We start from the raw sequence: 22678 nt of genomic DNA, 5'->3' as shown, positions 1-22678 counted from the left end.
GGCAGCATAAAAATGAAGTCCCAGTCAGCCACTAACGGGGGGAAGGAGGCCAAAATGGGAAGGAGCCTGCAGCGGTCACTGGGCCCAGGGACATGAACATGCACCGGGACACAGTGGAAACTCTCCCAGCCTAGAGCTGCCTCAAGGAAACCAAGAGGAGGAAAATATTAGCAAGAATCGTATCAGCAACGCTTGTATACCATAAGGAACTTAAGAAGTTCATCCTGATTGGAAGGGCTGATGCTGAAGCATTGGAAGGACTGGAAGGGTTGGAGGCATTGGAAGGACTGATGCTGAAGCTGAAGCTCCAATACTTTGGCCACCTGATGCAAACAGCCAACTCATTAGAAAAGCCCCTGATGCTGGGAAAGATTGAAGGCAGGAGAAGAAGGGGGCCACAGAGGACAAGAAGGTTGGATGGCATCACTTACTCAATGGACATGAGTTTGAGCAAGCTCCTAGAGTTGGTGAAGGACAGGGAAGCCTGGTGTGCTGCAGTCCATGGGGTCGCAAAGAGTCAGACACAACTGAGTGACTGAACAACATCCTGATTGAATGTTTCCAAGACAGCTCCTTTCTCCAGAGAGGCTGGGACCCCACTTCCTATATGCCCAGTCCTGGGGACCCCAGTCCTTGAGCTGCAGCTAAGTGTGAGCTCAGGATGGTGCCCTGAGAGAGAACATGCAGCTCGACCAGGACACACAGGGGGCCTCGGGGGCAGAACACTCATTTTAAGCAGCTGAACTTGGAAACTATGACAAAAGCAGTGAAAATCTTCTCTCTGAAACTGAACACAAACAGGGAGCATTTGGGGGCTTCCCTGGTGGCTCAGTGGTAAAGAATCTGCCTGCCAATATAGGGGACATGAGTCTGATCCCTGATGGAGGAACAAAGATTCCATGTGCTGTGGAGCAACTAAGCCTGCGAGCTGCAAGGAAGACACAGCACAGCGCCCCCTGCCAAAGAATACCATATATTCTTCTATATCTTTTGATATATTGATAGATCTATATATTTCACCTATAAACAGAAAATCAAAACTAAAATTATAGATAAGAGGTAAACGGTAATAAAAATATGTTAGTGTCTATGGAAAAGGCTCAGGAAACTTTCCCAGATGGCTCAGTGGTAAAGAATCTGCCTGCCAGTGCAGGAGATGCAGAAGACCTGGGTTTGATCCCTGGGTAGGGAAGATCCCCTGGAGGAGCAATGGCAACCCACTCCAGTATTCTTGCCTAGATAATCCCATGGACAGAGGTGCCTGGCAGCCGTCCGTGGGGTCACAAAAGAGTTGGATTCCACTTAGCGACTAAATAACAACAATAGAAAAGAGGGAAACCCAAACGCAGAAGAAAATCTGTAGACATCGATGTATTACTGGAAAAGGGCAATTCAGCATGTAAAAGTAGGGAAACCAGTTGGCAGGTGACTGTTGCCATTGGAGGGAGGGGGGGCTTCCTCTCTCTGGTGCCTGCAGCCAATGAAGACAAAATGAGGCTCTTCCTAAGCCATCCGGCATGTGAGAGATGCAGACTCACTGATTCTGTTCCTTGCTTGCCTAGGTCAACCATGCTCCTGTGAGTCTCCAGTTTGTAGCGCAGGCAGCTGCGGTGGCATCTGCCAGCCTGGGGACCTCTGTCTCAGGTGGCTGCTGCTAATAGGTGATTATCTGCTGTGCCCCTGGTGGGCCCCGCTCTAAGCCGAATCCAATAAAGTCCTTATAAATGAGTTCACTGGAATGAAACCTGCTTCCAGGTGCTTCAACCAACTCCTGGCTCTCTTGCAAAAGTGCCTGGTGTTAGTGGATGGTTGTTTAAACAAAGAAACTCAAAATTGAAAACTCCTTGTAGGTTCACAGGGGAAAAGAAATACGGCATTATCTGTAGGACATGTATCAAGTGAACCTTAAAGATGCATTCCAATATACAATTTTTGTTGTTCAGTCACTCAATCGTACCCAATTCTTTGCTACTCCATGGACTGCAGCACGCCAGGCTTCCTTGTCCTTCACCATCTCCCAGAGATTGCTCAAACTCATGTGCATTGAGTCAATGCTGCCATCCAACCATCTCATCCTCTGTCTTCCCCTTCTCCTCCAGCCTTCAATCTTTCCCAGCATCAGGGTCTTTTCTAATGAGTCAGCTCTTCGAATCAGGTGGCCAAGGTATTGGAGTTTCTGCTTCAGCATCAGTCCTTCCAATGAATATTCAGGATTAATCTCCTTTAGGATGGACTTGTTTGATCTCCTTGCAGTCCAAGGCAATCTCAAGAGGCTTCTCCATCAAACACCACAGTTCAAAACCATCATTTCCTCAACGATCAACCTTCTTTTTGGTCCAACTCTCGCATCCATACATGACTATTGGAAAAACAATAGCTTTGACTATACAGACCTTTGTTGGCAAAGCAACGTCTCTGCTTTTTAATATGATATCTAGGTTGGTCGTAGCTTTTTTTCCAAGGAGCAAGCATCTTTTAATTCCATGGCTGCAGTCATCATCTGCAGTGATTTTGGAGCCCAAGAAAATAAAGTCTGTCACTGTTTCCATTGTTTCCGCATCTATTTGCCCTGCAGTGATGGGACCAGATGCCATGATCTTAGTTATTTAAATGTTGAGTTTTAAGCCAACTTTTCACTCTCCTGCTTCACCTTCATCAATTCACTTTCACCAATATACAATAGATGCAGACAAATACTGTTTGACTCTACTTATACAAGATACTAGAACAGTCAAATTCATAGAGTCAGGAAGTACATCATTGGTAGATGCCAGGGGCCAGGGGTTGGGAGGGTGGAATGGGGCCTTAAATGTTTAATGGGGACAAAGTTTCAGTTTAGGAAGGTGAAAAATTCAGGAGATGGATGATGGTGAGAGTTGCACAAAAGTGTGAATGTACTTAGTGCCACTAAAATGCACAGTTGCATGCATGCACGCTAAATCACTGCGGTCATGTCTGACTGTTTTCAACTCTATAGACTGGAGCCCTCCAGGCAGCTCTGACCATGGGATACTCCAGGCAAGATCCTGAAGTGGGTTACCATGCCCTCCTCCAGGGGATCTTCCCAACTCAGGGATCAAATCCACATCTCTTACATCTCCTGCATTGGCAGGCAAAACATACAGTTAAATATTATTAAAATAGTGTATTTTATATTATGTGATTTTTACCACACACAAAATATCTTAGTTTATACGAAGAGCTACCCAGGATAGCAAACAATCAGATTTATAAAGAATACGTGGATCAGGTTGACTTGCCCACGGAATTTCCATCAGGAGATGATTCTAACACACAGGAGGAATTTGGTCAGGGCACAGTCAGGGATAGAAGAGAGCAGCCACTGGCCTGGCTGCTTTCTATCACCAAGGGCTTTACATATATTTTCTCACTGAATTATTTCCATCCCCTGCAATAAGTATCACTAACTCAATTTTACAGATGAGGAAAAGACTTTCAGAATTTATCAAGAGAAAGGACAAGATATTATTGAGGAACAGGGAATTCTGTCATTAGTCAAGAAGACTGAAAGGGGCTGGTGGCATTTTGAAATATCTGCTTCAGAGTCAGGGTGCATAAGAGACAAAGAATTCGGCCAGGCCTAGCCCATTCCTCCATCCCAGGATTTCTTCACTGAGCTTTGCTGTAATTATCAGATTAATGGTATCAGTGGGTTGGAGACCTTCATACAATAGATTTACTCCTAGATTGAATCATCTCAAAATAAATTATCAGAGCTCATTGTGACAGGAACAGAAAGAATTAGTCAATACCAGAATTGAATTTCCCACCCATGCCTAACTGTGAATGGTTCATTCCAAAGAGATATTTTACCTGAAACTCCATCCACCCTTTCAAAAAAGTGAAGTGAACAGATGCTTTGTTTTTGCAAATTTAACAAGCATATACACAGCATGAGGGGAATGCTTTCTTTTCCCCTTGGCTGCTGAGGAATAATGGGAGCCATCTGCTCTTTCCTGAACATACACCAGCCTGAGCTCAGCCAGCTGTGGAGATCCACAGTGAGGGATAGTCTCTCCCCCTAGAATAACATCTCAACAATTCAGAGGGAATGGAAACCTTATGCAAAAAAAATTGTGGGAGGGGGAGGACCATGCCTCGGAGGCTTGCAGGATCTTAGGTCGCCAACCGGGGATCAAACCCAGGCCCTTGGCAGTGATAGCCCAGAGTCCTAACCACTGAACCTCCAGGAAATTCCTGCAATGATTTAAATAAAAATGAATACTAAAGAAAATCCTCTTCTTTATCCTCTTGATCTCCACAATCCTAAAACAGACTCATAAGGAAATAAAGAGAAGTCTAAGGACACGGAAGCAGCCTAGATGTCCATCGACAGATGAATGGATAAAGAAGAGGCGGTACATACATGCAATGAAATATTACTCAGCCAAGGAATGGAACTGGGTCATTGGTAGTGATGTGGATGAACCCAGAGACTGTTGGGCAGAGTGAAGTAAGTCAGAAAGAGAAAAACAAGTATCATATATTAACCCATATATGTGGAGTCTAGATAAATGGTACTAATGAACCTATTTGCAGGGCAGGAATTGGGACAGAGATGTAGAGAATGGACATGTGGCCATGGGGGGAGAGAGAGGAGGGGGGGATGAACCAAGAGATGAGAGGTGACACATACCCTACCGTGTACAAAACATAGCTGATGGGAAACTGTTACACATGGAGCTCAGCTCAGGGCTCTGTGATGACCTAGAGGGGTGGGATGAGGGGGTAGGAGGGAGGTCCAAGAGGGAGGGGATATGTGTATACACATAGCTGATTTACTTCGTTGTACAGCAGAAACTAACACAACATTGTAAAGCAACTCTGCTTCAGTTCAAAATAAATAAAGAGAAGGCAAAAGACTTGGCAGCAAGTTTTTCTTTGGACCAACTAAAATCAGAATTGAAAGAAACTCTAGGAATCTCTCCTTTTCTTGAGTTTGTGTAATTGAGTTTTCTTGGAATTCACAAAGTTATCATATTTAAATAAATTAAAACTCCTCTTGAATGTCATTTCCTTGGCAACTGTAGCAAGCTTTCAATTACGTTTTTTCAGAAGTGGAGAATCCCCACTTTGTGTTTACTTGTGTTTTCCTGTGCACGTGCTCCAAGACCAGCGATCCCGGCAGGAGTAACCTTCAGTGTAAGATCTTTCAATGGTTCTTTGCCACTTGCTTTTTGAGATGTTGGAAACCCTTTGATGGCTTAAGAAAACCAAGCCACTCTTCCTTCTCTCGGTGTGTGGCCAGTGAGACATTCTCCTTATGTAAATGGAAGCTTGGAGGGCATTGACTTGACTGGACTTGACTGTGTTGGCACTTTCCAACGAAGCCAAACCTGCTGATCCATGTCATCTCTCTAATTATCTTGGGTGCTTGTCTGAGGCAAGGATCCTCCCTGGGCAAACAGGTTCAAACAGGTACTGGGTTATTTATCCCAGTGGAGATAACTTACTTCCTCTTGCTCTTCCTTCTCTTCAGCTACCCTGGCCAGCCCTTCTGGGTCTCTTGTCTCTGCCGAAGCGAAGGCTGAGTCCTTGATGGAGGCCACCTCAGTGCCTGGTCTGCAGTCCTCAGGGATGACTCACAGGATGGCCTTCTCCAGGGAGTTGCTGCTGCCACATCCTCGTTGTGTTCAGGATGATCGACTCTAGGTGGACGAAGTAGGAAGAAGAAGTTCCCTTGAGAGCCCAGTCCTTACAGGCAGCAGCCCAGAATCCAAGTATAATGAACACATACTGACCATGCAGGATGTTCTAGGCACTGGGCTCTCTTCTCCTGTGAATCTTCACTATCATCCCGGGAGATAAGTGCTCTTTTTGTCCTCACTTTACAAATGAAGAACTGAGGCTCGGAGAGGTGCAGGGATTTGCTCAGGGCCAGGATTTGCTCAGAGTTGTTCAGTAGCCAAGTTGGCATCTGAGGCCCCACAATGTCTCCAGGAGCTGCCTTGTTGCAGGAATGAAAATGTGAGCATGCAAGATCATCTCTCTCCTGGCGGGAGCTCTCAGGCCACCACAAACCCAGCCTTCTAGGCCACCTCTTCCTTGATATTATGGTGCTTGCAAGCGCTCATCATACCTACTAAATTAAATTTGTGTTTATCTGGCCTTGGTAGTGTCTGGGAAGGAAGTTAATGGGACTCAGAGCCTCAGTGGATGTCAAGGACAAGAAGAAGCTTCCTTGGGAACCCTCTGCTTCCGTAATTAATACCTGTGGTTGTTTCATCGTAAACACTGGGCAGGTATTTTAATACTGTTTGGGTAGGCATGAGAACTGGAGTCTCTTACTATTACAGATGAAAGAAATAGCAGGGGAGGTATGGGAATGGGAACACCTTTTAAGAAATTTCATCTACACTGGGGTAATATTGTCAAATATTGTCATAGTCAAAACAAATCTCTTTTGTCATTTAGTCTTAAAATACATATACCAGTGATGTGGATATTTGTTAATTGCAGCTCATGGAAGGCCAAGATAAAAAAAAAAAAAAAAACAAGCTGTGATGTCTTTTGGGGATGAAGAGCTTACAATAGTGATAAGAGCTTCATACTTTTCTCCCTGTATTCATCTCCCTCCCTATTCCCTGCTGCAGACTTCCACTAAGAACTGACTGGGTTGGCAAGAAAAGAACTGAGTTTATTAAGTCGTTTCAAATAAGAGTTTCCTTTGCATAGACAAGGACAGATGTTAAACCAAGTGTTTTTCCTAAATGAACATTTTGATATATGTTGCTGAGAATTGTCAGTTTCCATGCAGTGGCAAATGCTGTCAGATGTGTACATTTGTTTAAATCGTGGACCAGGAAACATTCTGTGAAGTAAAAAAAAAGAATTGCTGTTCTAATCACTGGAGCCTGGGCAACATCCAGAACATGAAAAAGCCAATAACTCTCTCTTCTAAGATGACAGAATGAAATGAAGAGATGGTTTTGATATTTCAAAGTCACAACTTCTACTCTATCAAAGACTAATTTTGATGGGGACTTTTTGTTGTTTATTTGAAACATCATGAAAGATCTTAGGTTCTAAGGGAGGAGTTCAATGCCAACAGATGTTGGGATGTGTGTGGATTTGAAAATGAAAACATTATTGAGGAATGTGTAGCTTCTCAAAACATGTAGACTGCTTCACTGCTACCTGTAGTGCTTTAAAGCTTACAGTCTGACTTACAAACATCCCAGTCAATTTAAGTAGCATTCATTAGAAGCTAAGTGCCCTGAAATGGAGTTTGAGGGCAGAGAGAATCTGAAAGTTTTCATGGCATTAGTGGTTCTGAGATTTGTGATTTATAGGGGAAAAAATATGCAAGTTAGCAGAGTTGCTAACTCCTTCTCTTATCATTTTAGAAACGTTAGGGCACGGATGAAGGAAAGCAACAATGAAATGCACCAGGGGCCAAACCTGAGATGAGAGATTGACTTCAACTGTATAAAACCCCGTCTTCATCCTGAACTTCTTATTGTACCCCAAACTAGAGACATCTTCCTTCTTCCTGGGTCCTCAGGCCAGAGTTTTGTGAAACTCTGGATGAATGATCTTTCAGAGTATTTGCAGGTCTCTAAGCCTTGGTGTGAGGCTTCCCAAGTATAGAACCCTCCTGCCAATGAAGGAGACATGAGACTCGGGTTTGATCCCTCAGTTGGGAGGATCCCCTGGAGGAGGGCATGGCAACCCACTCGAGTAATTTTCCCTGGAGAATCCCATGGACAGAGGAGCTTGGCGGGCTATAGTCCATAGGGTTGCAAAGAGTCAGACATGACTGAAGTGACTTAGCACTCATGCAAGCCTGTGTGTGAGCAGGGTAAAAGCTAGAATACCACGAGGATGTCAGTGGTAGAGTGTATCCTGATTTGCCTTATCAGGTCCAGGCTGCTCTATGGGCTTGAGATGCCCCTTAAAGGTATTAGACTGGAGTGAAGAGATAGTACTTCGAGCAGACATATGGAGGGAGGACATAAGAGATGAAGTTTCTGGATAATTTCAATATTGCTTACAGGGGAACCAATAGACAAGAGCCAAATCAACAGGAACACCTGACATCGCTGCCCTGGTTCCCATTATTCCCCCAGGCTGGGAACAATCTTCTGCTCCTGTTCACATCTTCATGGATGTTGTTAAACTATAATCTTCATCAGGTTTTTGTGGGGGTTAAATAAAATGTTAGTTCACACAGCGCTTTGTTTCCAAGTGTGTGTGTTCTCAGTGGCTTCAGTCATGTCTCTTTGCGAACCCATGGACTGTAGCCCACCAAGCTCCTCTGTCCATGGGATTCTCCAGACAAGAATACTAGAGTGGATTACCATGCCCTCATCCAGGGGATCTTCCTGACCCAGGAGGGATCAAACCCACATCTCCTACACTAAAGGTGGATTCTTTAACACTGTGCCACTGGGGAAGACTTGTACCCAAGAGTGTTCAACAAGTCTCCTTGTCATGTTGGTGCTGGCCAAAAATTTGTTCAGGTTTTTCTGTACCAGGCTCTGAATTAGTAATTTCTGAAGCTGCTTGTAACCTTCATGGCAGGTCATTATACTTATTTCCTCCACTTCGGTATGTACATGAAATTTTCCATAATAAAATACTTAAAAAAAAAAAAGATTAGATCTGAGTGAAGGAGAAACCAGGGTAGTGAAAAAAATATCCTTGAGAAGCAACTACAGAAGTAAGAGCTTTTTTTCCCCAAAGAAGACCCAAAGATGCTCTGAGCTCTGTGACAACGGAAGGACCTTTTATGCAGGCCAAGTCATTAGAAATGAGCCCCTCAACATGGCAAAGCCAGAAGCAAGCATCCAAAGTCTGAGCTATGTCCACATGTACACATTTATTTGGATTTAGAGAGACAACACATAAAATACTTTGATCATACACAAGTTCATATTTGGTAAGAGGATCAGGTTGTCACATATTTGTAGTTCTTTTTTTTATTATTATTGTTTTCTGTCTTTAGTAATGGAGCAATGCTGGGGAAGTGTCAATATCGTTCAGAAACACCAATGGGGAACAGTATTTCAGCATAGGTAACTAATCAATACACAGCGTGTGCACTTAGCATTTGAAAACAGGAGGGCGCGTGCAAGATGAGACCCACTGCTAGGTTCCTGGGTTCCCTGTTCTGCTGCTATATTTACACCTGTGCTTTCTTGGTCCATATTCTGAGCAGTAGCATCTACTCCAAATGATGCTAGCAGGGACAGTACCTGTGAGGTTGGCTGCTGGTGACCCTCCTTATTGGTCTCCTGTTCTCAGAGACACTGAAGTTGCATTCCCTTTGCATGGTGTGAAATCACACAATTCTCAAAGGAGACTTCTCAGGAGCAAGCGGAGCCAAGGGCGCTCCCTGTGAGGGCTGAGGTGGAGGGCACACCGTGTGGCAGAGAGAGTATGGCACGGATGCAAGTGTGGTTCTCAGAATATCAGTACGGCCACCACACAGGAATAGACACATCAGTAATATGTTGTACAAGCTTCTACAGCAACACATGTTGACTTGCAACACTGCAAATTCGATCTAAAGTGCACAACCCCAATCTGAGGGGACGAGACAGTACTAGCAGTATATTAAAGGCAACACAGTTACACACAGGATTAACTTCCTTTTCTTTCCTCATGTCCTTGACACAGTCCAGGAAGTCAATACCATTTATGTGTCTCTGATGAAGACATACCACACTTTTTTTTTCAAGTATTTAAAAATAAGAAACACAATATTGCTGTCTAAATGAAAATGGCCATGTCAAATGTGATTAAAGCTAAAACCCAACTTTCCTAATATTTGTAAAAGAATCAGTTCAGTCACTCAGTCTTGCCTGACTCTTTGCGACCCCATGTAAAAGAACGGTCCCACATAAAGGCCTTTGGCACTGGGAATTTGCGGTAAAGTTCAAAGCAATCTCCCTTCCTTCCTTCACTCCTTCCTTCCCTACTTCCCTTCCACTTGAGAAGATTGCAAACCTACTTTAAAGAATGTTTAAACTACTGCGATCTATCAGGCTTTTATTTACCTCCTTCCCTGGGTTATGGTTGGTAGCACTTCACTGCATAAAATGGAGCAAGGCTCCCAGCAAACTTGGGAAAGAACCTGGAAAGGACAGGGTGTTGGGGAAATGATCTATTGATAAAAACTCTTTTCTGGAATTTCAAACATAGGCACAAATGTTCCCTTTTAAGTTCAGTCGTACCATCAAGTGAAAAAGCAGTCGATTCTGCTAGGGAGTCTGGACCCCCTACGTAGAAGCCTCTTGGAGTAGAGAGGGGTCTGTCCACATCAGGACATTGGGCTCCATCCTCCAGGCAGGATGGTGGGTTTGATAATTAGCATCTCTGCCTCTGAGATGGGTCGTTTGGGCCTGAGACTCATGATAGCTGGGCAGCTCTGTGCTTATTCTCAACAGCCAAATTCTAGAATGTTTGGCCATTAGACAGAGCCTAGAAGGGGAGGCTTACTCCTTCATAAAATTCTGGGGCGTAGAGTTTTCTTCCAATAGTCACGCACGCATGCCTGCTAAGTTGCTTCAGTCGTGTCTGACTGTAGCCAGCCAGGTTCCTCTGGATTCTCCAGGCAAGAATCCTGGAGTGGGTTGCCATTTCCTTCTCCAGGAGATCTTTCTGACTCAGGGATCGAACCCATGTCTCTTATGTCTCCCGCATTGGCAGGCAGGTTCTTTACCACTAGTGCCACCTGGGAAGTCTAATAGGCACAGGAAATCCATTTGCTTCTTAGACTGAGAGGGACCAAAGCCACATGCACCTCAAGTATCAGTGATTCCGATCCGACCTAGGGGAGAGATGTAGGGGCAAGCTCATGCAGCTTGCAGGTGGTTGGATCCTATGGTCAAGTGAGAGGGCTTTGCTACAGGATGAAGGATGGAATCCTCTTCCCTCCCTCATATACCTACAGTCTTCCTGATCACAGATCTGAGTGGTCCATACAGAAAGGATGAATGCTCCTAAATGTGCAGCCACAGTCTGCATATATGTGGATATATACGCAGGACATATATAGTTCTTCGCTAGCACTTGGAATCTGACAGTCTGTACCCCATAAATACCTATGAGAGCTCTTGTTAGCTCCTGTTTCTCCATCAGGTTTGCAGGGGCAGAAGGATGATTTTAGAATATTATTTTGAATTCTATGGAGCATATGTCCTCTCTATATTCCAGTCACTTTGATCTTAATGGGACACAGAAGATAGACAAAGGGTCTTAAGATGCTATCTCAAAATCCTGGGTAACAGGACTTCCCTGGTGGTCCAATGGCTAAAACTCCAAGCTCCTAAGGCAGAGGGCTGAGGTTCGATCCCTGGTCAGGGAACTAGATCCCTCATGCCGCAACTAAGAGTCCACATGCCGCAACTAAAGATCATGTGTGTCACGACTAAGACCTGGCATGGCCAAATAAATACATAAATCTAAAAAAAAAATCTTGGGTGAGGAGCTCATTTCCTCATAACCTCTCATGGAGTAGAAATTAATTATTTGGGATCGCAGAGATGGGGAACTCAGCAGAAAGGACTTCTGTGAGTCAGAATGGGAGGGAATTGGAATAAGCAATGGCCTGGAAGGGAAATGACTCCTCCCTGGACAGGTGATGTGGCCTCCAGGATGACGTCACTATTCTCACAGAGAAACTGAAGGCCAAGTGTAATTTTCTGGGCTCGCCACATCTGGAGTGTGTCCCATTCCTCTTTGCTCTGGCTGATTAGACTTTATTTTCTCTAGGAAATCCAAATGACTTCATAAGAGAATACTGTCTGGGAAGACAGCGCAAGAACCAGCATTCACCTTCTATTTAGAACAGGTTGAATGGAAATAAGAATAGAGACGATTACCCTCATTAGTCTAAGATGAAGCTCAGCTGTCAGGCCTACAGTGCGGGTCTGCTAAGGTCCAATGGGTGAAATACGGAAAAGGGAGAATCTTGCTGTCAAGCGGACCAATCACTTTTTAAAGAAACTACAGTATTCTTTTGTGTTTGTTTTGTAAGAGCCTGAACAGAAAGAAGGCATCACACTGTTAAAGAATTTTGTGGGCCTATGTTCCAAAATAACTTTGCTAAGTGTTTAGTTGTGCCTCCATTCAAAGAAAGAGAAAAAAAAAAAACAACAATCTGGCTTAGTTTTTATATCTGCCCCTGCAGTTTGTATAACCCATATAAAATAAAAATCTATATGTTACAAAATAGGATTTCTTTTTAATATATATATTTTCCTTTTGTAAAATTATATGTATTTAAATACACTTGATATGTTACTATAGGTAAATTAGAAATTCTTTTCTAATACTATGAAAAAGGCAAGAGTTTTTTTTTAATTGTCAACATATATTTTATATTTACTTTATCCTTTTCACTGTACCCCAGAGAACCTTTTATGATTCAGGGGTAATTTGGCACTATTCAATCCTACTACTCTGACTTGAAAATAAAGTTTGATTTGCACGCTATATTAAAAGTAAGGGAAATATTTATAACAATTGTAAGCTTTTCCTTATTGATTAGAACACAGCCTTTTGTCACTAATTATTACAGAGGTGTTCTAAACTTAAGAAACGATTTTTAAAAGGAATAATGTTTGTTAGTTTTTTGATTTTTAAACTGCACTCTACTCTGACACCACAATATAGAAATAGATTTACTTTGGAACAAACTACAAATACATTTACACGGTTTGTGACAACTTAATTGTCTACCTAGAGAATTGAAACAGCTTAGTGAGCTAGGTTATTATAAATCCTGTCCCAGGCGTTCTATTTCTTCAATCAGGAAGTCAATGTCTTGGTGAGTTGCTGCGGGGTTTGAGATGACCATGCGGAAGAAGTTGACCTTGTCGCCCAGGGGCTGGTAGCTCACCATTGTGGTCCCAGACTCCATCATCCTGGCTTTAATCACGGGAGCCACCTGCGGGAGAGATGAGACCGCTGTGATGGCTGCTTCTCCCAGGGATTCTTCCTATTATCAAAGAACCCAGCGCCAAGTAGCATTTTGAGTCTTAAACTGAACAATCAGAACCATATCTGTTTTCCCTTAAAGGAACTGCTCACACTTTTTATGAGAACAGAGGGCTGCTGCTGCTGATGATGCTAAGTCGCTTCAGTCGTGTCCGACTCTGTGCGACCCCATAGACGGCAGCCCATTAGGCTCCTCTGTCCCTGGGATTCTCCAGGCAAGAACACTGGAGTGGGTTGCCATTTCCTTCTCCAATGCATGAAAGTAAAAAGTGCAAGTGAAGTCGCTCAGTCGTGTCCGACTCTTTGCAACCCCATGGACTGCAACCTACCAGGCTTCTCCGCCCATGGATTTTCCAGGCAAGAGTACTGGAGTGGGGTGCCATTGCCTTCTCTGGAACAGAGGGCTAGAACAGTTTAATACATCCAAGATCTCAAAGGTGCTGAAAGGAATAATCAGTGGCGGGCTATCAGGAGCTTGACATCTTATCTTTGACTTTCTACTTAGTATTGTGTGACAACAGAGAATCTGATGGTGGTTCTAAGCATAAAGAGTTTAGCAATACAACATTTGGGGGACTTTTTAATCCTTCAGTAAATATAAAAACATTGGAAGTAAGACAAAATTCAGAGACGGGGTACCAAGATGTAAGCCTCACTACCAAGTGATGTGTGAAAATAAGCAGATTTTTGAGATCTTAAAGCAATTTTAATTCTTGAGATCCTAAAGCTTCCTAGTTTCAAAAAACACTTTTTGTTTTATATTAGAGTATAGCCGATTAACAATGTTTTGATAGTTTGAGATGGACAGCAAAGGGACTCAGCCATACAGATACATATATCCATTCTCCCCAAAACTTCCCTTCCATTCAGGCTGCCACATAACATTGAGTGGAGTTCTCTGTGCTATGCAGTTGTTGATTATCCATTTTAAATACAGCAGCGTGTACCTGTCCATCCCAAACTCCCTAACTATCCTATCCCCCAACTTTCCCCCTGGCAACCACAGGTTCCTTCTCTAAGTCTGTGAGTCTGTATCTGTTTTGTACATAAGTTCATTTGTATAATTTCATTTTAGATTCCTCAGTTCATAAGATGACTTGAAACATATTTCCCAATAGTGATGAAGAATCAGCTGAGGCAAAAAGCTGCACCCACAAGGATTTAACATTATGGAGTTGGATCACAGACAAGATTTCACCACATTTATGCCTGATGGATAATTACAGCCCTTGGTCCTCTATTGTGTATGAAATTAAGTTAAAATGTCTTGTGAGTGAGTGAAGTCGCTCAGTCGTGTCCGACTCTTTGCAACCCCATGGGCTATAGCCCACCAGGCTCCTCCATCCCTGGAATTTTCTAGGCAGGAACATTGGAGTGGGTTGCCCTTTCCTTCTCCAGGGGATCTAAATGCTTTAGTTCAGCACAAATGTATTTTTGTCACCAGTTTTGAGGACTCAGCTCCCAGGGCTCACCCAGGTGAATCCACAACTCTGACAAGACCTCCTTATTCCATATCCCTTGGATGTACTGCACATACTTTTATCCCTTCACATTGTCCTCAGTCTCACCATGTCACATTTGTTCTCTTTGCTTAGAATCCCTTCTCTTCCAGTTTGCATCCTACAAAGACTCCAAGGCTCCACAACAGTCCTACACCCATGAGGAAGCCTTTCCTGACTTCTGTAGTCCACTAGCATATTTTTTCTAAGTTGTAAGTACATGATCCTTAGCCATAGAGTCTGTCTATATTCTAATTCCTATCATCCCTTCTCTTATGTGAAAATATACCTCATCTTTGTACCCAACTGTAAGCTCCTGGAAGGCAAGGATGAGGTCTCTCAATTCTTTTATCAGCACAGCACTGTTTGCACATGGAGGGCTCCCTGAGTCCTTATTGACTGTAAAGAGTGGCATAAGAGGAACAGCTCCCAGGATGAGGCATACATTTTAAATTATGTCCAACTATATCCAGGACCTGTCCACATATTTTACCACTGGAGTTTGTAAATATAATATCGATCTTTTCGGTTCATGGCTACAAATACATAACCAGGGATGTAGATCTCAGGGAAACTTTGGGCTTATGCCAGATCTTTATAGTCAGCAACTCAGTTCAATATGGGAACCATGCCCTCTATCACAGTTGTATTTGTCTTACATGAAGGATAGACTCAAAGGGAATGGAGTTATGAACATGTGACTTTTGAATATCAACACTTACATGACCACTGGTTTGCAATGAGGTTTTAATCCTCAAAATACTCGATGTGAACAATCAACATGGCTCCTCAAGAGAATCAGCAGCAGTTTTGTTTTCTACCCATTTCTGGGGCCTGGTGTCTCTTCCACATTTGTAACTGAGCACCAGTTTCTCTTGGCAGATCAGCAATTTCACCAGATTCCTGCTGAGTTGTGAAGCCAGAAAAGGTATGACCTAGTGCTTATTTTCAGCCCTCATAAACATGCTCTCAGAACACAGAAGCAGGTGAGTTGTTAAAAGTCTGGACAGACCAGTTCTGTGTTTCCTGGCTCTGCAGGAGGCCACAGAGGGCAGGGGACCTGTGACCATGGCTGAAGATAGATGTTCCCTAAAGACGTGCACATCTGTAAGGATGATATGGACACGAAAGGCCCATTATACACACTGAGGTCCAGATCAGAGGAGTGAGAGTCCTTACCTTGGAGAGGCGGCTCAGTCTCTCTTCATTGTTGTCCAGGACACGCAAGCTCGGAGGTACGTACCAGAAGCAGACATTGGTGTGCTGAGGCTATGAAGTGGAGAGTAAAATTCATGCTCAGCTCAAACAGGCAAGTTTGAAAATGTCAGGGATTTGAAAATTTGAAAATTCCAAATTTCAAATCTGTTCTGCAGCTTCTAGATACAATCCTACTTTTAAACCTCTAATCACCTTTGAACTGCCTGACTTTCACACCATTATACAGTATTTGTGTGTGTGAGAGAGATAGTTGGATTTATACTTCCATTCTACATGGTTACCCCCTCCCCATTACTTCTCCTTTGTGATGGTCTCACTTACTTGGACAGTACATTCTTAACTTCAAAAAATATCACTGAGAAGAACTGGAATGGGGACTTCCCTGGTGGTCCAGTTTCTAAGACTTTGCGCTCCCAATGCAGGGGTCCCAGGTTCAATCCCTGGTTAGGGGACTAGATCCCACATGCTGCAACTAAGACCTGGTGCAGCCAAATAAATACATAAATAAAATATTTTTAAAAATTACAAAGAGTTAGAATGGACTAAACTTGGGGGGGGGGGAGCCACTGTAGAAATCAGAATATATACCTTTCCATCAAACACCATTTCATAACCTTCTCGGTTTTTGATGATATTGTATAAATACTCCGCCAGCTCCAAACACTTATCAATATGTGCTTCAAACCCGATGGTCCCCTATATGAGAGAAGAATAGAGCTTAGCAATCAAGCTGAGGAAGGTGGGCGAGCTCTCAGGTGAGATGGGGGGATGCATCTCTCTGGACACTGGTGGTCTTTCGGGCCCTTTGGTCTCTGCTCTGAGCCAGCACTTTGCTTACATGAGACCATGTGTCTAGAGGCTTTTCTGACAATTATTCCTCCTTTCATGCTGTCCACATCAGATGCCCCTGTTCCCTTTCATGTTGTCACAGCTCTCCACGGCAGAATCCCTTTCTTTCAAAGCCTCTATTCCCCAGCCAATTATTTTGATTACTCGAGGGGAAATTTTACAACTGCCACTCAGAGGAGTAATTATGGAAGTCATTAATGACAGGAGGCCTGGCTATTCTTTTCCTGCAGATAAAAAGCATCGTCAGAGACCGCCCATCCCCCTCTAGGATGTCTGCTGAGTCCCTGCCCATCAGGTGAATTTGCCATTTCCAGATCCCACTTTTGTTCACCAATGTACCCCCATTATAGAACAAATAGGGTAGGTGCTCAATGAATATGTGCTGGACAAAAGAATTACTGACTCTTGAGAGGCACACAGATGCTCTATTAGCCTGTCATTTTGCAAAGCTTATTAGATTTCCCCTTTGGGGATAAATGGGGCTTCCCTGGTGGCTCAGGTGGTAAAGAATCTGCCTGCAATGAGGGAGGCCCAGGTTTGATCCCAGAGTCGGGAAGATCCCCGGAGAAGGGAATGGTTACCCACTTCAGTATTCTTGCCTGAAAAATTCCCTGGACAGAGGAGCCTGGTGGGCTACAGTCCATGGGGTCTCAAAGAGTTGGACACGACTGAGAGACTAACACTTGGGCATAAATGACTCCTATGTCTGTAATAGGTGAACATTATCACAGAGGTCTTTTACCTTCCGGCTGTTGGAAGCCCAGGATCTGGACTTGTGAAAAACCACATGACAGCCTTGGACTACAACTATTTCACTGGCAATGGGACACACGAGGGCAGTGGTCCCCAACATTTTTGGCACCGGGGAGTGGTTTCGTGGAAGACAATTTTCCACAGACCAGGGGTGGGGAGAAGGCTTCAGGATGATTCAGGCTCATTACATGCACTGTGCACTTTATTTCTATTATTATTACATCAGCTCCAGCTCAGATCAGCAGGTATCAGATCCCGGAGGTTGGGGACCCCAACACCAGGGAATTACTCTTCACACGGCTTTACTCCGAACTCCACTGGTACGTGTGGAGTACTACAGGAAAGCTTAGAGAAACAGCGAATGCTCGTCCCAGAACTCTGAGAACAGACCTACCAGTGATTAATCCAACCTGGAATCCAGAGGAAGTAATAATGGAGATAAGATGGGCCCACTTTCCTGTTAACACACAGTCTCATCATCTCATCTAAAAGGGGGATCTGGCAGAACGATGACTTGTAGCATCTGAAACATTTTTAAGAGTAAGCTGCATTAAAGAGAGCTGATGGATTCAGAAATCCATTTGTTTAGGGACTGCCACCCTTGCTGACTGATTCCTGTGACTCCAAGTGTCCACCTGATGCCTGGACATCCAGGCCATCACCCATGCGCTCCAAGAGTCTGTGGGTGCCAAAGATCCAAAGATTTACCATTGGTTTGGACCAAGGTGGCAGTTTGCATCTACTTGGGATGGACATTAAGTAAGAGGGAGGGGAGTTTACTGTTAGCCAAACTGGATCCTTGGGACCAGGCTAGCATTGGATTTCAACTTGCAGGGACCTGATCCAGGATCTGTTCAGGACCAGTATGACTCTGACCCTGTCCAGCCGTATGGCCTTGGCTAACTTTTCTGCTCACATGGGAATGATGGTGCCTGTACTATTTCCCACACAGAGACATAGCAAGGTGAAATGAATGCTCTGAAAATGACTGTGATTGTACCGTAAAGGGAGTTGGGTTACCAAAGACAGGATGGGAGTTCTCTAGCCCTGTTAGTCTAGGAGTCCACTCTGGCTAAGCTCAGGAGTAATCCATCTGCCCCCTTGAGATGAAGGCTGAAGAGCTATCAGGGGACTCTGATGTGCCTGTATAAGTCTGGGGCTCCTCCTTTCAAATTGGGTATTCATGAGATTAAGATCCATATTTTATCCATATTTTATTTTCAAAGTTTTGTAGGTTTTTAGGTGATTCTCTGAAATTCATTCTATTAATATCAAATGCTTGTTGAATCATTATAGACCACATAGCTCTTCCTGTGAGAATGATAAAGGCATCTATAAAGCCTTATCAGGCAATGCCTCTCCAAGACCTGAATCACTGGGAAGGCAGCTGAAAGCTCAGATGACCACTTCTGCATATGCCCTTCAGCCCCTGCCTGACCATCTTCCTGGGATGTCCTTTCTCCCAGCTCTGCTGGTCGAGGTCTTATTTATTCTATCCATCCTGTTCACAATCAATCTCAAAGGCCAGTTCTTGGTAAATTATTCTTGGCTCTCAAATGAGGACTGAGCTCTCCATTCTTTAACTCTTCAATCTGTGTCTGTGCTTCTTTTATAACTAGTTGTGTTCTATTTTTAAAAACATGTTTATTGGAGTATGTGCTATATGCTGTGCTTAGTCACTCAGTCATGTCCAACGTTGCAACCCCATGAGGCTCCTCTGTCCATGAGGATTCTGTAGGCAAGAATACTGGAGTGGGTTGCCATGCCCTCCTCCAGGGGATCTTCCCAACCCAGGGATCGAACCCAGGTCTCCTGCATTGCAGGCGGTTCTTTACCATCTGAGCCACCAGGGACGCCCTGATTGGAGTATAGTTGATTTATAATGCTAATTTCAGATGTACAGCAAAGTGACTCAGTTGTGTGTTGTTGTTTAGTTGCTAAGTTGTGTCAGGTTCTTTTGCGACCCCATGAACTGTAGTCCACCAGGTTCCTCTGTTATTGGGATTTCCCAGGCCAGAATACCGCAATGGGTAGCCATTCCCTTCTCCAGGGGATCTTCCTGACTGAAAGATTGAATCCAGGTCTTCCGAAGTGGCAGGCAGATTCTTCACCACAGAGTCATCAGTTATACATATACATATATCCACTTTCATTTTTAAGATTCTTTTCTTATATAGGCCATTACAGAGAACTGAGCACTGTGCTGTACAGTAGGTTCTTATTAGTTATCTATTTTATATATAATAGTATGTCAATCCCGATCTCCTAATTGGTGTTCTGTCTTTTATGATGGTCATTGGTGAATTTCTCTTTCCTGCCTGGAAACTGTAGCCCCTGATCTCATGCAGCAACAGATGCTCAGTAGCCACTTATGAAAAAAATTAATATGTTAGAGAGAAAGGGAACATTCACTCACTCAGTAAGGAGGGCCAGACATCCATTTCCCTTTAATAGTTTCTCCTGGTTTCTTTTTTCCCTCAGCCATTTGCCAGTCCCACTGTTATCTACACTTTAATTATGGAGGTCAATCAGAAAACTATAAGAAAATCTGCCAATCTGCATAATCATATACAAGCATCAAGATTTATGGTAAAAAGTCAGCAGTTACATATTAAGCCATCACTGCAGGCCTATAAAAAGGGACTCCTTTTAAGATTTTTTTCTTTTTTTCTATCTACACAGAGTTTGTTTTTTTTTTAATTTTATTTTATTTTTAAACTTTACAATTAACCGAGGTAATCTGTCAAGATTAAAAATAATCAAGTTCTAGGATTCTCTAATAAAATAAAATAGACAAAATAAAAGGTTTACCCAATAAGAACAGAATTGAGGACAGACACAGTGTCTTTGCCAGTGAAAAGCTTACAAATCATGTCACCATCCAGGAGACTTTCTAGCATTCCACATCAGGATGCTCAATTTTTGGGGGGGGGCATTAATTTGCTCCAATCAAGTTGTCTTGGATTTAATATGACAGTTGTCTTCAGTGCATTTAGCTCCATTTGTTATTAGCAGGTGAAAGAACAGGAATTTATACTTAGATTACTATTTTCCCATGGTTTATCTTTCTAAGGAAAAAATGTGGATTCACTGGAACATTGTCTTCTCCAGGTGTATCGGATAACAGAGGGTTTGCAGATTAATGTCACATTCCTTCTCTTCCTCTTCATGACTGTTTTTGCAAATGCAAAACAGAATGACATGGTCAACTCTTCATGGTTCCTCTTAGGGAGAGTGACTTCTCCTGCCATGGCTGGCGTTATGACAGAGTTAGGCGTATTAGAGGGTGCTTACCCTTGATCTGAGTTGTAGGACTGAGATTATTACTTTAATAGCTATTATCATTTCATTAAAAAAAAATTCAACTTTAAGTTGAAAACCAAATGGATGTTTTTGTCATTTAGATGTCTAGATACTTAGGGCTTTGTGTAAGGAATTAAAAAATAGGTGTCCCTGTCCTCTACGTAATTCAAATTCTTTTCTAAAGTTCTTTACTATAGTCTCTTTCTGTATTTTACACAGAAACAATATGTTGACTTTCATTAATTATAAATAGTTATCCATATGTCTTCATTTCTGTTCACATCTTACATATGAATGTTAGAAAATGGATTATTCCTTTACACAAATATGATGTACAAGAACTAATTAAACTATTTTAAATTCTGGATGATGATAATAAACTAATTTTCAACGCAAAACATATGTGTTCATAAGTTACGAAGCCACTGTGACTTGTCTCTCTCTCTTTTTATCCCCTCCTCTGGTGCCGGTATCTCAGCCCTTTAGAAACTGGATCCTCTGCCTTTATTTCAAGCTTCACTGGTCCTGCTGTTGAGTTCATACCTGATGTCTTCCGCGTGATTTCTCTGAGAACCAGCCGGCTGCACCAAGCTGGCAGGGAGGCTTCCGATGGAAAAGAAGCAGCAGGATCCAATGAACCATGTCAGATACATTTTTGTGTAAATATAGCTAATGATCATCATCTTAATAAAAACACCAGGGGAACAAGAGACAAAAAGAGGGACACTGAACAATATTTAGAGACCAAGCTTTCCTCAACTTCCTAGCTGATGCTTACCTCAGTCATTTTATCATTCCCACCAATCAAGGAAATGAAATGCCCGCTCATTTGAAAACAGCCTGAGAGTACACCAGTGTACAATGTAAGTCTACATTCTTGATGGATTCATTGTTGCCAAATGAAGGTGTCATTGCCAACAGAGTGAGTCTCAACTTGGGCAGTGGGGACCAGATACCTGTCCTTGTCAGGCACCTCAACTTTCAAAAGAGGAAGAAGTCCCCTGCCCAGCTCAAGGGATTTGAGCCCACTCATCACACACCTGTATGGGACAATAAGTCACCCTGGGCCTCACTCCAGGTGGCTGTCTTGTACTTAGTGATACTTAAAGAAAACTCAGTCAAGCCAAATAACATGATGGAGGTTTGCTGGAAGACCATGTAGTCCAGCCACCCCTGGAAGCCAGCTAAGAATTTTTGTGCATTAAGTAATACCATCTTTCTAGTTAAACTGCCTTTTTCCAGGATGGGTTTAAAGAAGATTCCATACAATATTAAGTTGGTCAAAAAGTTAGTTTGAATTTTTCCATCAGATGTTATAGAAAAGCCTGAACGAACTTTTTGGCCAACCCAATAGATGTTGACTGTTTCACTCCTAAGTCCCCTCTTTTTCTTATTAGCCATCCGCCTGTTTGAACTGTTTAAGTAAATTCAGTTTGCTTAAACACCAGCATATGGACTGGGTACTGTGGACCTGGTCCATAGCTCTTTCTATAGACCTGATGAAGGAGCCATTCTGTGGTCCCATCCAGCTGACCAAGTCATTTGCTTGTTTCTGTGGGGCTGACCCTGTCGCCTCTTTGTGTAGGATACTTAGAAATCTGAGAGCCAGATGTCCCTGGGGGTCCAGTGGTTAAGAATCCACCTGCCAATCCATAGGACACGGGTTCTATCCATGGTCGGGGAAGATCCCACATGCCTCAGGGCAACTGAGCCTGTGTGCAGCGCGACTACTGAAGTCCATGAGCCCTAGAGCCCATGCTCTGCAGTAAGAGAAGCCATCACAACGAGAAGGCTGTGCACTGCGATTAGAGAACAGGCCCTGCTCACTGCAACTAGAGAAGGCCCACGCACAGAGACAAAGACCCAGCACAGTCTAAATAAATATATAAAATAACTAAATGTTAAAGGAAAGAAAGAAAGAAAGCTGAGAGTCAAATTTGTGGACAATTTCCCAAACACACCAAACCTAGGTCTCACCAGCTTCCCTCTCATCTCTTTGTCATGTTTCCCTGACATACTCTTTTAACAGTTGGACTTTTCTAGCAGTTGGGTTTTTCCAGCATGTCCTCACTGGCTCTAGCCATTGCCTC

The 22678-nt window shown here is 43.2% G+C and overlaps 1 protein-coding gene across 1 annotated transcript in view; it reads right to left on the bottom strand.

Moving 5' to 3' along the window:
* Window positions 1-12682: 12682 nt before the first annotated feature.
* The window catches only part of GAD2 (glutamate decarboxylase 2), a 61325-nt gene continuing 51329 nt past the window's right edge, over window positions 12683-22678 (bottom strand). Inside the window, exons 14-16 of the mRNA XM_055545390.1 lie at window positions 16272-16379; window positions 15645-15734; window positions 12683-12916 (exon numbers count right to left, since the gene is read on the bottom strand). Of these exons, the coding sequence (XP_055401365.1) occupies window positions 12743-12916; window positions 15645-15734; window positions 16272-16379 (372 nt within the window). The 3' untranslated portion in view covers window positions 12683-12742. The remainder of the gene's footprint in view (window positions 12917-15644; window positions 15735-16271; window positions 16380-22678) is intronic.

This window comes from Bubalus kerabau, chromosome 13 (genome assembly GCF_029407905.1).
Source record: "Bubalus kerabau isolate K-KA32 ecotype Philippines breed swamp buffalo chromosome 13, PCC_UOA_SB_1v2, whole genome shotgun sequence".
Taxonomy (NCBI): domain Eukaryota; kingdom Metazoa; phylum Chordata; class Mammalia; order Artiodactyla; family Bovidae; genus Bubalus; species Bubalus kerabau.
Note: the sequence above shows the minus strand (reverse complement) of the source record. Positions and strands in the feature narration are given on the sequence as shown.